A 15,692-nucleotide genomic window follows, 5' to 3' on the forward strand; every position below is an offset into this window, starting at 1 on the left:
GAGTATTGGACGTACTTTCAAGTACGGGCCGTACGTCCTAGGACGTACATTGCCCGTTTTTGGCAGAAAACTCATTTAGAAGGGGTATGGTCTTATTTTGTTCCCATTTTTCATTCTCCCAAACCCTAAGGACGAAATTTTTCTCTCCCAAACTCAAGATACTCTAAGGTAAGCCATTCTAAGTCATTCCAAGTTAATTCTAACATGTACTCATGATTACTAATCAAGAATTCATCATTCCTAACCTAGGGTTTTCAAGAAAACCCACATAAAGATCAAGATTCTAGCTTTTGGAGTTCTTCTTCAAAATTCAAGTTTTGGAGTGATTAAGGTATGTACAACTTCTATCCACATGTGGGAATCTCTACGTTCTTCTCCACGCTCCGTTTCTTGATATCCATGAAATTCAAATCCTAGGGCATTAAACCCAACATATTGGTAGCCCGTATTTATGTATTTATGAACATAAATTTTGTATCTATATTCGTTATTGTATTCCTAATCTTCCATTACGGTTATTAGGAACCCTAGCTTAATCCATGAATCATGGATTCTTCCTCGTGTGTTCTCATTATGTTTATATGAAGCTTTATGATTTTATGTAGCAAGTTACAAGCATATTTTCAAGTTAATTATATAAGTATTTATGATTATTATTATTATTATTATTATTATTATTCATGAATCAAGAACATGTTTGCAAGACTATGACAAGTATCTCATGAAACCATGATCTCACAAGCTATCATGATAATTCACATGTTTTGGGATTTGCTTAGTTAACCGAGAAGGCTCAGTAAAGCCTGAAACTACGTAGCCACCGTAGGATAAAGGTTGTCAGCAAGGAGGCAACACCTTTATTATGCAATTTGGATCCTTACATGCTTATTATTATTTAAATCTCTATCTCACGCAAGGTGTGAGTGTTCTACAATGGTAGGACGCAAGTACCGCATCATGTTGTTGATTATACTATAGCATTCCCCACGTTACAAGCAGCTATATATACATGTATTTCCATTGATTCGTTTTCAAACTTTACTCATGCTCATGTTCAAAGTTATATTCGGTTTCGTTCATGTCCTATACCTATATTGTGCCATGTTCTTCATTTCGGCAGGTTTTACATACTAGTACTATTCACTATATACTAACGTCCCTTTTTGCTGGGGCCCGCACTTGCGGATAGCGATTTTCGTGAGCATACACCGCGCGATGGGGATTACCTCGATTATCGCCTTATTGGTAAGCCCCACTTCTCTCGGGGTTCAACATGGAGTCGCACTAGTATTCGCTTTATGGTAATCCGGGGCTGTGTCCCGTAGTTAGTATTCGGACATGCTTTAGAGGTTTCATGAACATGATGTTAGTACACGGAGTCAATTGTGCTTTTATGTTTGCAGACTATTACGTTTTCATGATATGTCATGCTATGAGATTACTTCAAGACTTTATTCCGCAATTATGTTTTCATGATTCATTTAAATTGCATCATATAGATTATGTTATTTTGATGCCCATGTTGACAAGCAAGCCATGAGGTTCGCTCGGACACATGCAAGCAAGGCCCGAGTGTCGTGTTGAGCCTAGGCCATGGTTCGGGGCATGACATTTGATTTCTATATAAATAGCTTATCATGTAAGCTAAGAGGGATCCATCTGATCTCTTGTAACCCATCTTTTATTTTTTTTCTTCTAAAGCAATACACATCCGGGCATGCCGATTTTCTTTGAATATATATCTATATTGCTTGATTTTATCATTTCTTAAGCTCGACTCTTTCAATCTAACTCTAGTAATCACAAATATTAACCCCAAAAGGAGAGTTTCCGAGATTGGATACGACCTACCTGTCTTTAAACCCTTAAAATACAAATCTCTAACTGATTATCCGTTTCACCGAAAAACACTAATAATCTAACATTATCCGTTTTAAATGTCAAGCCAAACTCGAGCATTTTTTCTTTTTTGCGCGGATTGCCCTTCTTTTGGGGTGGTCTTTAATTTTTGTCCCTCAAATTCGTGGTCTTTAATTTTTTACCTTCGCTTAAAAAAATGACTGAAAATATGTTTGGGTTCAAACCCTTGCTCAATAAAAAAAAAATCGCAAAGCAAGACTTTGCAAAAAATCTACGTTATGCGGCAGACTTTTCCTGCGATGAATGGCAATCGTGCAATTGCCCAAACTCGAGACAAAAATTTCTGAAGTTTAGGACCGCAAAATCAAGCTTCAAAGAAAAAAATAATTGAAATTCCAGACAAAAATATCTAAAATTTGCTTGCACAAACAATATACCAAACTTCAGGCTCGTAGATGTTTGACCTTTGTAACTTCACATGCAAAAAAATTCAACTTTAATTAAGATTGGTTTTAAAGCGATTAAACTTACGAAAATTTATAGAATTTGTCCGTATGTGCCTTTGCCCCTATAATTGGCGTGAAGGGCCAATCACAGTTTTCAAAATAGGTGAAAAAGTATCTTTGAAAATTCTCTTTTCAATTTCTGCCAAAAAAGAACAATTAAAAGAAATTTCAGAAAAAAATTCGCCCAAATGGCATTAGGAAAAAATCAAGTTCTTGCAAAAGCTGAAAAACCATTCCAGGTATGTTTTACTTTTTAAAATACTAAAAAGAAACTTGTCTCTAATGGTGTTTAATGACTTTAGTCAAAAACTTTTAAAAAAAATATTTGAAAAGATTCTTCCAAAGAACTTTTCAACACTTTTCTTTAAGAAAAAAACAATGCATGTAAGTCTATAACGATCCGTTTCAATGTACAGATTCTTTATCCTTTGACGTTTAAAGTGGCTGTGAATTGTGATGATGTATTATCAGCTTCCACTGCGTAAACAAGAAAGTTGGATAACGTTTCCCAATAATGAATGGCCTTACGTAGATGATTCTATTAGCCAACCTTGACCAAACAATATCCGGTAATGCTTTGATACTAATTGACTTGATTTTAGTTACCATGTCAATATATAAACCAGCAAACTTTTCCGTCATTTGACAACATATTTATTTCAGGTGAAAAATTATTAAAGTTTCAAGTTCATTGGTTTATAGAACTTGTATCCGACTCCTCTTCATTACATTTTTTTTCTTCTTTTCTTCCGGTACATATTTAAATGAATGCCTCCTCTCCAGTACTCTCTGGAGAATAAGGCGTGTAATTTGTGTATAAATTTTGGGCCACGCGAACACATTTTGACTCGATTTAATCTCGATATATTATGTGTATAATTTTAAAAATATATCTAATATTGTGTAAGTGAACACATATATTATAATAGAAGGAATGCCATAATAATATGTGTCAAAGGTTATCTTTGTATTCTAAAGGTCACGGGTTCAATTCCTTTGATTTGTGACAAGTGTCTCTTAAGAAGTTTTAATGGCTTAGATTTTCCTCTAATAATTCAGTCACATACAGATCTACAACACATTATATTTTCTTCTTCCTCGAGTTCCGAACCTCCATTTGTTTCTCCTTGTGCTCTTTAAATTTCTCTCTTTAACTCCCTCTAAAATTAGTACTATACATTGGTGTTCTTCTGCTGCCATGGCTTCTCAATGTTAAGGCCTAGTATGACTGTATGTACACCTCAAAGTGTATAGAAGACTTTATTGAGTCCAATTGAAGTTTTAAGAACTACCCCCAGAAGTAAAAGTTAAGATTGATCTATTGCCTTAATTTTTTATTTTTTTGTTTGAAGAATCAAAATATCATTCATGAGTCAGACCCACTTTCAAATTTCACCTCTTTATAGACTACTACTGCAAAAATTAAAATACACTGTGCAATCATTAGATAATGACCAAAGTTGATTTAAAAGAATAGATCTTAACTGAAATTAAAATGTGAGAAGGACCAATGGCCTGCGTTGGGTAATGTTCTTCACTGATCGTGTGACTATTGGGATTTTTACTCTCTCCTAAGGGTGTGTTTTTAGATTACTGAGTGGGAAACATCTGATTGAGTAGTTAATCTCTTGTGGTCGTTTAGTATTGGTTGCAATTTTGTCAATGTTCTCGTTGGAGGAATAGAGGTAGGTAGGTTTGATTCTTTGTGGGCGTGTGTTTACAATCAGGAGAAAAGGCCACAAATAGTCCCTTATCTATAGAAGTAGGTCTAAAATGGTCCCTTAATTATACATTTATCGGTTTTAATCCTTTAACTATCCAAAAACTTATCAAATTTGGTCTCCATCTATTTTTTTATACAAACAACGTACTTTTCATAAATTTTTTGAGATTAATCGTTAAACCATTCCTCAAACATATATTTCTCTCTCCTGCTTCTTTTTCCTCATAGTTCATTCTTTAACTTCAATTTTTTTCCTCAAGTTCTCTCTCGCGTTTCGTAACCGACGGACTGCGTCGGTTAAAACCGACTAAAAACTGACCCAATCCGTCGGTTTTGTTTTAAAAAAAAATATTAAAAAAAATCGAAGGTCTCACGTCGGTTTTTTTTTTTTTTTTGAAAATTAAAGAATGAAATGTAGGAACTTGGAATCGAACCCGGGTATGTTCCTTGGCATTAAAGGGCTTTATCACTAGACCACTGATATTTTTTGTTCATATAATTACATTGATTTAATTTATCTTATTTTTCACTCTAAAAACGGACAGAGTCCGTCTCCGTCGGTTTTTTAAAAAAAAAAAATAAAAATAAAAATAAAAGACCGACGGACTCCACTGGTTTATTTTAGAAAATAATATGAAAAATAATTATATTTTTTCGCGCATTTTTATGCAAAAAATAACCGTATAATGTGGAGAATTTTCTTAAAAAAAAGATTTAAAAAAATTATTAAAAAAATCGACGGAATCCGTCCGTCTGTCCATCGATTTTTTCCATCGGTTTTTTCCGTCAGTTATTACCAGTTTTTTAGTAGTGTTTAAGAAAAATGGTTACAGAAATTTTTGTCTTCAGTTTGTCTTTTCGAATTTTAGAGACTCGAGAGCGAGACTTCAAGTAATGCTCTTTTAAAAAAAAAAAAAAAAAAAAAACAAGAGGAACTTGAGGAAAAAGAAGCAGGGAGAGAGAAATATAGGTCTGAGGAATGGTTTAACGATTAATCTCACGAAGGTTTATGAGTTTGTACGCTATTTGTATAACAAAAATAGATGGAGACTAAATTTGATAAGTTTTTGAATAGTTAAAGGATTAAAATCGGTAAATGTATAGTTAAGGGACCATTTTAGATCTACTCCCATAAATAAGGGACTATTTATGGCCTTTTCTCTTACAATCAGTATAGAGAGAAGAAAGCTGAGCCATTAAATTTTTTATGTGACACGTGTCACAAATCGAAAGGGAAACGGGAGGAACCGATAAAGAGTGCACTGGAAGGGAGCCGGTTCCTAATTTTAAAGGCCTAGATTATTTATACTTAAGTAGTATATAAACCATAATTAAGTGGATAAGTTTTGACATGCACTCACTAGCTTTGGAAACCAAAGATATTTCCCAATATTCCCCCAAAATCAGAGAGTAGTTATAGTTAACGTACTTGCTAAATTAACATAATCTGGGCCTTCAAAAATTAGGTAGGACAAATGGCATTCATACAACTGTGTACCGAAAAAAACAAAGAGAGTGCAATACATCAGTCCTTTAAATTTGCTAATAAATTTTATTTAGACACTCAAATAATAATTTGTTCCAATTGAGCACTTAAATGCATGATAAATTATTCGTATTAAATACTTCTGACTCAAATTTTTCTTAAAAAAAATTTACACGTGTTCTCAAACATCTATTATGTAATAGATTACTTTCCTTTTCGAAACTCTTTTCTTAATCTTCATAACATGATAATCCTTAAAAGCTGCAGGGACACTATCATGGAAAAACATTGCATTCAAAATTTCCAATTCCTGTTGAGCATTTTCATATTACTTAGGTTGATGACAATTTGAAACTAACTCAAAAATCAGCAGGGACAGAGACCCCACCAGTCCCCAAGCCCTTTAACAAATCTTTGAAGAGTAGATGATCTTTTAACTATAGCATATAGTATAATCTATGAGACTGATTTTAATATTTGGGCAGTGTGACTTATACTGACATCTCCAGAGATAGTAGTGAACTCACATAGAAACAAACAGAATGTCCTACTGATAGAAACAACTGGACATACATCACATGTTTATCAAACCTATTGGCCCGACTGATCAGAATTCGCGCTATGTAAAGCCTTGGTTTCCACTTTTCAAAACCTATTGGCCCAACTGATCCGAATTCGCTCTATGTAAGGCCTTGGTTTCCAAACATGTTGGTCCGACTGATTTGGATTCACGCTATGTAAGTCCTCAGGAAGCGCTCCCTATCAAAAAATATTCATTCACGGGGCTCGAATCCTAGACTTCTACCCAACTAAAAAGACATTAGAAATGCAGATTTCATTTGCATATCAGAACAGGCAGGCAGGCAGACAGACAAATATTGCAGCAACATTTACTTGCCGCTTAATTTTAAAATAGTTTAAGATCAAGCTGACATAAAAACAGAGTAAACGGCAAATTAGTTCATGTCAAAAAGTTCATTACAATTTCATACGATTCAAAAGGGAGCTTGCACTTTCAGAAAACATTTTGTCTTGGATAATCAGATAGAAGAAAGTAAAGAACTACTTTCCTGCGGTATACAAACAATTGAATTTACAGAGAACATGAAGGAGATGGTAAGTAATTCACTTGGAAACATTAAAATTGCAGCTCACAGTGTGCAAAATTGAACCCACCATATATTAAAACTTATTCCAATGAACATAAACAGAGAAAGAGTGCGAACAAATCCAGTCATTTAAACAGAATTAGCATCACCAGAGCAACTAAAATTTCTCCTTTTTTACATCCTTTCTGTTACCTGAGGAAAATCAATTGTTTCATCAAATTTCAAACTACACTAGTCGATCAGTCACAAAATGTGTCATCTTTCTTGTCAGGAAAACACGCTTCCAGCTTCCCATCTGCAGAAATTAAACAAACATCAACATCAAAATTAGCTCCCAAACTTATATACAAATCCGAATCCTTATGGTACGCGGGATAAGGTGGGATATCCAGTATTGAATTTGCGATTAAATTTATACTGTGTTTGGTTTGACCGTATAAATCTATATCGTCAACCAAACATGGTATTAATTTAATCCCAAACTCAATCCTTGATATCTCTCCTTATCCCATCAAACTTGGGATTATTTTATCCCACCTCCCATGTGGGATAAATTAGTCCAAGGATATAATCCCGGAATAATTTAGTCCGCAAACCAAACGACGCTTGATAGCTTCCAAATTTCAGCGACGAATGTGATTTTACCTTTACAATCTACTGATCGTCGGGCACTTTGTATAAGTCAGGTGTAATTTCCGTCAACCACAACCCAGGAAATAGCGTCTGCAAAATAGATCAATCAAACAGTAATTTCACTTATCAAAATGATCATCATCGTCATCAACAACAACAACAACTACTTCTATGTGCAAAATCTTTATCTTTTATATCACTTCCATCTATGTAATTAGTCCAATTATCATAAATCAAGAACCTTTAGAAAGAAGAAAGAAACTTACATCCAAATTTTTTTGAACCAATTTAGCTCGTTTCTTTGGTCTACGAGGTGGTCTATGTCCCACCATCGCCATGAAATCCTCCTCCATTTCTTTTCGCGAAAGCGGAACCGAAAACTTCACCCTTTCTCTCTTCTCGCCGGCAGATGAATCTCCGGCGACTTTTCCGGCGACTGAAGAATCTCCGGCGGATTCTCCGGCCACGATGACGTATCCGTTAGGCTCTTTACAAGCAGCTCTACGTGTCCTCAAATTCCACGGCCTAGATAAATCAACGGCACCGGTCAAAGTTGTTTCATTTTTTGCTTCTTTAAAGATTGTGTTTTTCATCTTATCAGCTTCTGTTAAGAGATCAAACATTAGCTTTTCTCTTACAGCTCCGATTTCTTCACCGGAATCTTGATTTTCCGGCGACCTTAATTTTGATCCACGCCGTCCGATTGACTCACGATGAATGGCTGAGATTTCATCATTGGATTCAACTTTAGCACACCTTAAATGTCTCTGGTTACCCCACTTTAACCCATAAGGCAAGGTGAAATTATGTAAAGGTTTCGATCTTTCTGGTCCCATTGCCATTAAAACCGAGCAATATATGTCTAAAACTATTCAAATGACATACACCCCCACAAGCCCAAATTGCTCTATCTAGCAACACAGACAGAAAATGTATTGAATCAAGACTCAAAGTTGCTACTTTTTTCTTATTTCTTTCACTTCAGAGAAAGAGAAGAAGAAGAAGAAGAAAGGAAGAGGCTTTAGGATTGTTAATATTTCTTTCAAGCTATGATTTTTCTTTATGTTTTGTGTTGGCTTAGTTTACGTGTTGTGTACTTGTGTGTATATGATGAGGAGAGAGTAGGTGCTAAACTGCGCGGTGTATTGAGGGTTTTCGTTCATGCCACTAAGCCTGTTAACCGGTTCCAACCGGAACCGGTTATGGAACCGGTTAGAACCGCCTAGGTTCGTTAAAAAACCGGAATCGCTTAACGGTTCGGTTTAACTGTTCCGGTTTACCGGTTTTAAACTTTAAAACCGGAACCGGTCCGGTTTGGAGTGTTTAAAATATGTTTTTTTTTTATTTTTTATATTATATATATATATTATAGTATTTATTTGTATATTGTAGGTATATTTACATATGTTATACAACTTTATAATTAAAGTTTAAATATTTATCGACTATCAATTAATAAAGAAAGTCAAGAATACGTAATAGTATTTTTCGTATACATATATATATATAACTTACATATACTTATATATATGTATAACTTAATATATATAGTATATATACTTATATACTACATATACTTATATATATGTATAACTTAATATATATATATATATATATGTATAACTTAATATATATACTAAATATATGTATAACTTAATATATATACATATATACTATATATACTAAATATGTGGATAACTTAATATATATACTATATATATGTATATATATGTACTATATACTATATATACTTATATATAGGTATAACTTAATATATATACTATATATACATATATACTATATATACTATATATACTTAATATATATACTAAATATATGTATAACTTAATATATATACTATATATATATTAAGTTATACATATATATGTATAACTTACATATACTTATATATATGTATAACTTAATATATATACTATATATATGTATAACTTAATATATATATAAATATATGTATAACTTAATATATATACATATATACTATATATACTATATATACTTAATATATATACTAAATATGTATAACTATATATACTTAATATATATACTAAATATATATATAACTTAATATATATACTATATATACATATATATATATATACTTAATATATATACTAAATATATGTATAACTTAATATATATACTATATATACTTACTATAAGTATATACTATATATACTTATATATGTTTAAGTATACTATATAACTTAATATACTTATAAGTATATTCTTAGTATATTTTAGGTATATTCCTAACTTAATAAAAGTAAAAATATGAACACAAGTAAATAGAAGTAAGCTCAATGAGCCATATTTTTATTCATTCTTGGATAACATTTATTTGCAAGTTGTATTTTTTTTAACTTGCAAATAATACATGAGTTGTACAAAAATAGTAGAATAATAAAATCACCAATTTTGAACCATTTCGTTAATTTCCCCCACATCATATTCGGTCATGGAAATATCTTCAAAGTCTTCCATTTGGTCCGGTCCACTAGCTATCAAATCTTCAATTTCTTCCTCTTCGCCTTCCTCCGCTTCGAGTTTTGGTTGCGTCGCTCCGATCTAATCCAATCTCGAATGCACACTAGTACTTGCAAGCTAAAGCCGGATAATGAATGTCTATGGTCTCCAATTTGTCGTCTTCCTTGGCTAAATGCGCTCTCCGAAGCCACGGTTGATACTTGAACCGTAAGGATATCTCGAGCCATTCTTGAAAGTACCGGATAGCTTGCCTTGTACTTCTTCCACCATGCTAAGACGTCCACCTCATCCGGTTGGTTGATATCTACATTTGGGTGCATCAAATAAAAGTTATATTCATCAAAGTTTGCAGTAGAAGAAGAAGTTGGTGTGAATGTAAAACTTTTAAACCCGACAAGCCCTTTTTGCTACTTTGAGAAGTAGTAGGGCGTGGAGCAACGGGTGCCGCACGTTCTTCCAAACTAGAATAATGAGTAAAAACTTTTCTAAACTCATCATCAATAGCGAGTTCGGCTTGACTAAAGATGGTTGAGTTCCCGCTTCAATTTCTAAAAATGTATAAATTTGACTAACCAAATTTTTAGTATAAGACATTTTTAAACAAGGATTTAAAAGGGAACCCAATATAAATAAAGTTGGGATGGGAAAAAAATACTTCTTAAATTTGATTATCATTTCAAAAATAGCCACTTGATAATCGGGTTTATGTTTATACTCTTGTAAAACTCTAGCTATTTCCGCTAAGTAGGCTAAAATTCCGGTTACCGTGGGATAAAATTGTCTAGAAAAAGCAAGAGTTGCATTATTAAAATTTTCTAAGAGTTCAATACATTCTTTAACATCTTCCCAATGCATAAAATTTAACCAATCCTGACTATCGGTATTATATTTGTTGTGAACTTGTTGTATGGGAATCCTATACTCATATGCTTGTTGTAGCATAATGTAAGTGTAGTTCCACCTAGTCTCAATTTCTATTTGAATTTTCCTAGGTCTAAGGTTATTTTCCACACAAGCATTCTTAAAATCTCTAATTCTTCCCCTATTAGCATTACAAAAAAGAAACGCAACAGCATTTCTAACTTTTTGAATAGAATCATCAAAATGCTCAAGACCATCTTTAACAATTAAATTTAAAATGTGACAACTACATCTTACATGAAAAATATTTTTAGAGGAGGGTTTATTTCTTTTTTTAAAAGACCAATCGCCTTTGTATTATTAGAAGCATTATCTAAAGCAATACAAAGTGTTTTTCTATAAATGTTAAAAAATCTCATAATAGTAGACATTGAATCGGCTAAAAATTTTCCATCGTGACGACCTTTTCCTTCGTCATATAAAAAAGCTATAATTCTTTTTTGCATAACCCATTGTCATCAACCCAATGACATGTAATAGCAAAAAAATCTAAATGGTTAATACTAAGACCCAAATCGGCGGTAAGACAAACATTACAATTTAAAGAATTAAATACGTGGCGCAAATAAAATCTATATTTTTTAAACAAATCTATAACATCGGCTCTACAAGTACTTCTAGGAATACCCTCAAATAACGGATTATAACAACGTTGAATGTAAGTAACAAACCCCATACCCGATGGAAAGGAAAATGGTAAACAATCATAAGCTACCATTTTAGCTATTTCTACGCGTTCTTTTTTCTTGTCATACTTAAAATTTCTACCGGTTCGTGGGTCTATCGTCATTTGAATCCCCCCGACATTTGAACCCGTTTGCTCTCCCCAAACATCCATATGTTTGGTTCTCATATGAGAATTTAGTGTACCCGTTCCACCATCCTTACCAGTTCCTTGCTTAAAACTAAATACTTGTCCACATACGTTACATGTAGCCGATTGGCTTTCCCTATTCTTAGTCATAAATTTCCAAATTTTAGCTGTTGGCTTACGAGTTCTAGGCGGTTTGTCTTGTGTATGTGATTGTGCGCAGACATGTATCTCCTATGGGATTTTCGGGGGTTGTGTTTCATCATCATCATTTAAGTCTTCATTAAAAGTGTCGGTAAAATGTTGTTGCATTGCCTCATGACCTAAAAGTGGATTATTTCCACCAACATCAATACCTACATTAGGTGTTTCTTCCACAAATGTTTCCTCATTAAGCGCACCCCTAACAATACGACTACTACTACCGCACCACGTCTTAATCTCTTTGACATTATTAAATAGAATTAATTTAAATCACAATCAAATAAATCACAAGAAAATAAATTACAACAAATTAAATTACGTAAATTAAATTGCGTAAATTAAATTGCTAGAATTAAATTGCAAAAAATAAAGATAGAGTTGGAACGAAGGTACCAAATTGCCGGATTAATTTCTAACAAAGTCAAGGCGGCTAGAATTGCAAATCCACCAAAGCTACTTCGGATTGTTGCAAAATCACCAACTCCACCAACAATATTATAATTGCAAAATTAATAATTAAAAGTTGAAACTATAATAAGACTTTGTGGCTAGTTATTGCAAAATAATTATAATTGAGAGATTGAGATTTGAGAGAAAGATGAAGAAGAGTGAATTGGTGTGAATTAAAATGAAAATGAAGAAGGGTTTATATAGGGGTGGGGGATGGGTTAAAGTGTTAAAAAAAAATTTGGGAAATAAAAATTAACAAAATGGCCGTTTGGCAACGGCCATTTTTGCAAATGGACCGTTGCCAACGGTCCATTAACGGACAGCAGTGCAGCCCAACCAACGGCTCTTTTTTTTTTTTTTTTTTTTTAATTTTCACCGGTTAAACCGGTTTAACCGGTCCGGTTCCGGTTTTACCGGTTTAACCGGTTCCGGTTCCTAAAATATTGGAACCGGACCGGTAAACAATTATCCGGTTAACCGGAACCGGTAACGGTTCTACCGGTTCCCGGTTCGATTCGGTTTAACGGTCCGATTAGGTTAAAACCGGTTAGCCCGAACCGGTTAACAGGCTTACATGCCACATGGTCAAAACACAATTTCATTTAAGGGATAATAATTATTACTTACGAAATTTAAAAATATATAAATTTTAAGAATTGTTGTGGTTTTTGACTAGCAAAGTTATTATTATGAATAAAATATTTGAAATTAAATCATTTTTATATATAAAAAATACAATCTTTCTTAATAAAATTAAAAGAAAAAGGTGACAAGTAAATTTAACAGAAAAACTAAGTGTTAACATATTTTATAGATAGGGAAATTTGTTTCTGAAAATTTGATGGTTAAATTTGTCCTTGATTTAGCTGCATGAGATAAAAATATGTACTTGTAATTCGGCACAACCAATATAAAGTTTAATTTGATATAGAAAACTTTAAATTGCTAATATCATTTGACGTTAGAATGCTTGATTTGTAATATAAGCAATTCATGCAATGTTTGCTTTTTGATATTAAACCCTACATCACCGATATTGGCATAACTTTTGATGCAAGCTAATGTTGTTTTATATTGATTATAAATTAAGAATGACAAAAATTGCCCACTAATAAATAAAAAGATATGAAATATATAAAGATGCTCTTAAACATACTCTATAATTTTAACATACTCTATAATTTTTTTAAATCATCCACTATTTGAAATTTACTGACCCAACTAATTTAGATACACATCGCGTGAGGTTCATTTAACGGAAAGTTTCTTTAGTAGGAATAGGAATTTGAATCGGAGATCCCTCATTCAGAGCGAGAAAATTTCATCCGTCCCACCACACATCCTTAACAATGGTAAATATTTTTTAACAATCCTATAATGACTTTCCGTATAAAATTTATAAATCATTACAAAATGGTCCTTACATATTATTCTATCCCATAACAATTCGCTACTATTATTTTTTTGTTTGTTTCTCACCCAGTGTCCGGTATCCGTATTGGAGCCTGATTATATTCGAATTCGCATCGCATAGGGCCCCATTTGGGGGGAAGCGCTCCCTACCAAGGATTTATCCATACTTAGGGCTCGAACCCGAGATCTTTGATTAAGGGAGGAGCAGCCCCATCCGCTGCACTACATCCTTTGGTCGAAATTCGTTGCTATTATAATCGTTGCATTAATAGTCTATGACTCTTATCATTCTAGGTCGTTTGCTAGCTGGTTTGAATATGAGTTATGCAGGTATTAAATCCTGCATAAGTAATATCACATTTGATAACTGGTTAGGATATTTGGATGGTAATTTAGAAAGCTGCATGATTAATATATGCATAAGTTATGAGGGAATCTATGCATAACTTTATGCAGGAGAAATGGGTTTTTAGCCCTTTACAAACTTTTTTTTAGTTTTATGACCCTCTTACAAGAAATCTTCACTTTTTACACATAAGAGATCTGAAAAAGTCATTTTCTTCTATTCAAATTGTAAGAGGACAAGAGATCTATTTCCTCAGATAGAAGATGAAATAACAAATACATGAATAATTAAACTCTGCATAGCTAATACATGCATAAACAAATACTACATAAATTTTTTCATAACTAAAACATGCATTACTAATACTAGCATAACTCTAACCAGCTATCAAATGACCCCCCGAGTGTGACATGGAGGCCGGAGGGATTCTTTTTTAGTTTGGTTTTCATTTTTTTTTTATTTTTTATAGAAGTTTGATTTCTATCATTTTATGAAAACCAAATGCTAACTTTCTACATTCAATATAGTACTAGATTTATCTAAAAATGTTAGATAACATGTAAAACTCAGGGCGTGTAAAAGTTGAGTCCGGAACCAAAATGCCCCCAAAAAAATCATTTTGAACCAAAATACCCCAACAAAAAAAAAAGTTACAAAAGATTTCTATAGCGCAGTAAAATACTGCGCTAAAGCACTTAACCGTAACTTACCGCAGTGCTTTAGCGCAAAGATTTTTTACCGCGCTATAGAAATCTTTCTCTTCCATAGCGCGAAAGAAAATACTGCGCTATACGACTCCACATTAAACCCATCGGGTTCCACCACTGGTCCCTCCAGTGGTAAAAAAAAAAAAATTGAAAACGCCATTGGAGGCGAAACCGAGGTGGTCCCCACATCCAAAAACGTCATTTTCTGTTAAATTTCGTCCGGAAAGTTTAGATTCTCGGTATATTCAAGTCAAAGAGCGAGATTCTAAGTTCGAATTTTGGGAAAAAGCGGCGTGCAACTCGATTAAAATAACTCTACAAAAAATCTTCGATTAAGGTTTTCTACTATGAACTTTTGTTATTATTTTGTTATATACATTATATTCTAAGCATTCTTAACATTTAATCCTTGCTATTTTCCAAAAAAAAAAAAATCAATATTTTTTTTTTTTGTTCTTGTTCGGACTGGGCAATGGCTTTTGCCACTGTTCTGAATTTTTTTTTTTTTGTTTAATTCAGTATTTGTTAAATGTTTATGAATTGTTAATTTGGTAAATGTTTATGAATTGTTAATTTGTTATATGTCTACGAGTTGTTAATTTGTTAATTATTTATGAATTGTTAATGAATTATTATTTTGTTAATTGATTATTTGTTAAATATTGATTATGAATTTATTAGTTGTTAAATATTGTTTATGAATTGAAAGAAGTTGATTGGTAATGAATTATTATGTTGTTAACACTTTGTTTGGATGATTGTTATGTATTGTTTTGACATTTATCGTATTGTGTTGTATTGTATAGGACCAAATCAGTGGTTACATAAAATAGATCCTTTCGTCGTTACATAAAAATAAAATTAAAGTAACAATCAAAGCAAACATTGTATTTAAACTAACAACATAATATAATACAATAGGTAACAACCATCCGGCATGTTGTAAATGATTATGAATTGTTAATCTATATAATTTTAAAAGCGTGAATATATATGTTAAATAAAAAAATATTATCTT

General features: G+C 32.7%; 1 protein-coding gene across 2 annotated transcripts; it reads right to left on the reverse strand.

Annotated features, from left to right (window-relative positions):
* Positions 1 to 6,215: 6,215 nt before the first annotated feature.
* LOC132059915 (uncharacterized) lies at positions 6,216 to 8,414 on the reverse strand. 2 transcript variants are annotated; one of them, XR_009415773.1, is made up of 4 exons: positions 7,584 to 8,414; positions 7,330 to 7,407; positions 6,877 to 6,979; positions 6,216 to 6,334 (listed from the first exon to the last, which is right to left on the reverse strand). XR_009415773.1 is itself a non-coding variant. In XM_059452759.1 (3 exons), the coding sequence occupies exons 1-2, from the start codon at positions 8,157 to 8,159 to the stop codon at positions 7,339 to 7,341; spliced, it is 645 nt and encodes a 214-aa protein (XP_059308742.1). In that variant the 5' UTR covers positions 8,160 to 8,414; the 3' UTR covers positions 6,735 to 6,979; positions 7,330 to 7,338. The 2 variants fall into 2 exon arrangements, 1 of the variants encoding a protein (XP_059308742.1); XM_059452759.1 differs by lacking the exon at positions 6,216 to 6,334 and having other exon boundaries at positions 6,735 to 6,979.
* Positions 8,415 to 15,692: the final 7,278 nt, after the last annotated feature.

Source organism: Lycium ferocissimum, chromosome 6, assembly GCF_029784015.1.
Source record: "Lycium ferocissimum isolate CSIRO_LF1 chromosome 6, AGI_CSIRO_Lferr_CH_V1, whole genome shotgun sequence".
Classification (NCBI taxonomy): Eukaryota; Viridiplantae; Streptophyta; class Magnoliopsida; order Solanales; family Solanaceae; genus Lycium; species Lycium ferocissimum.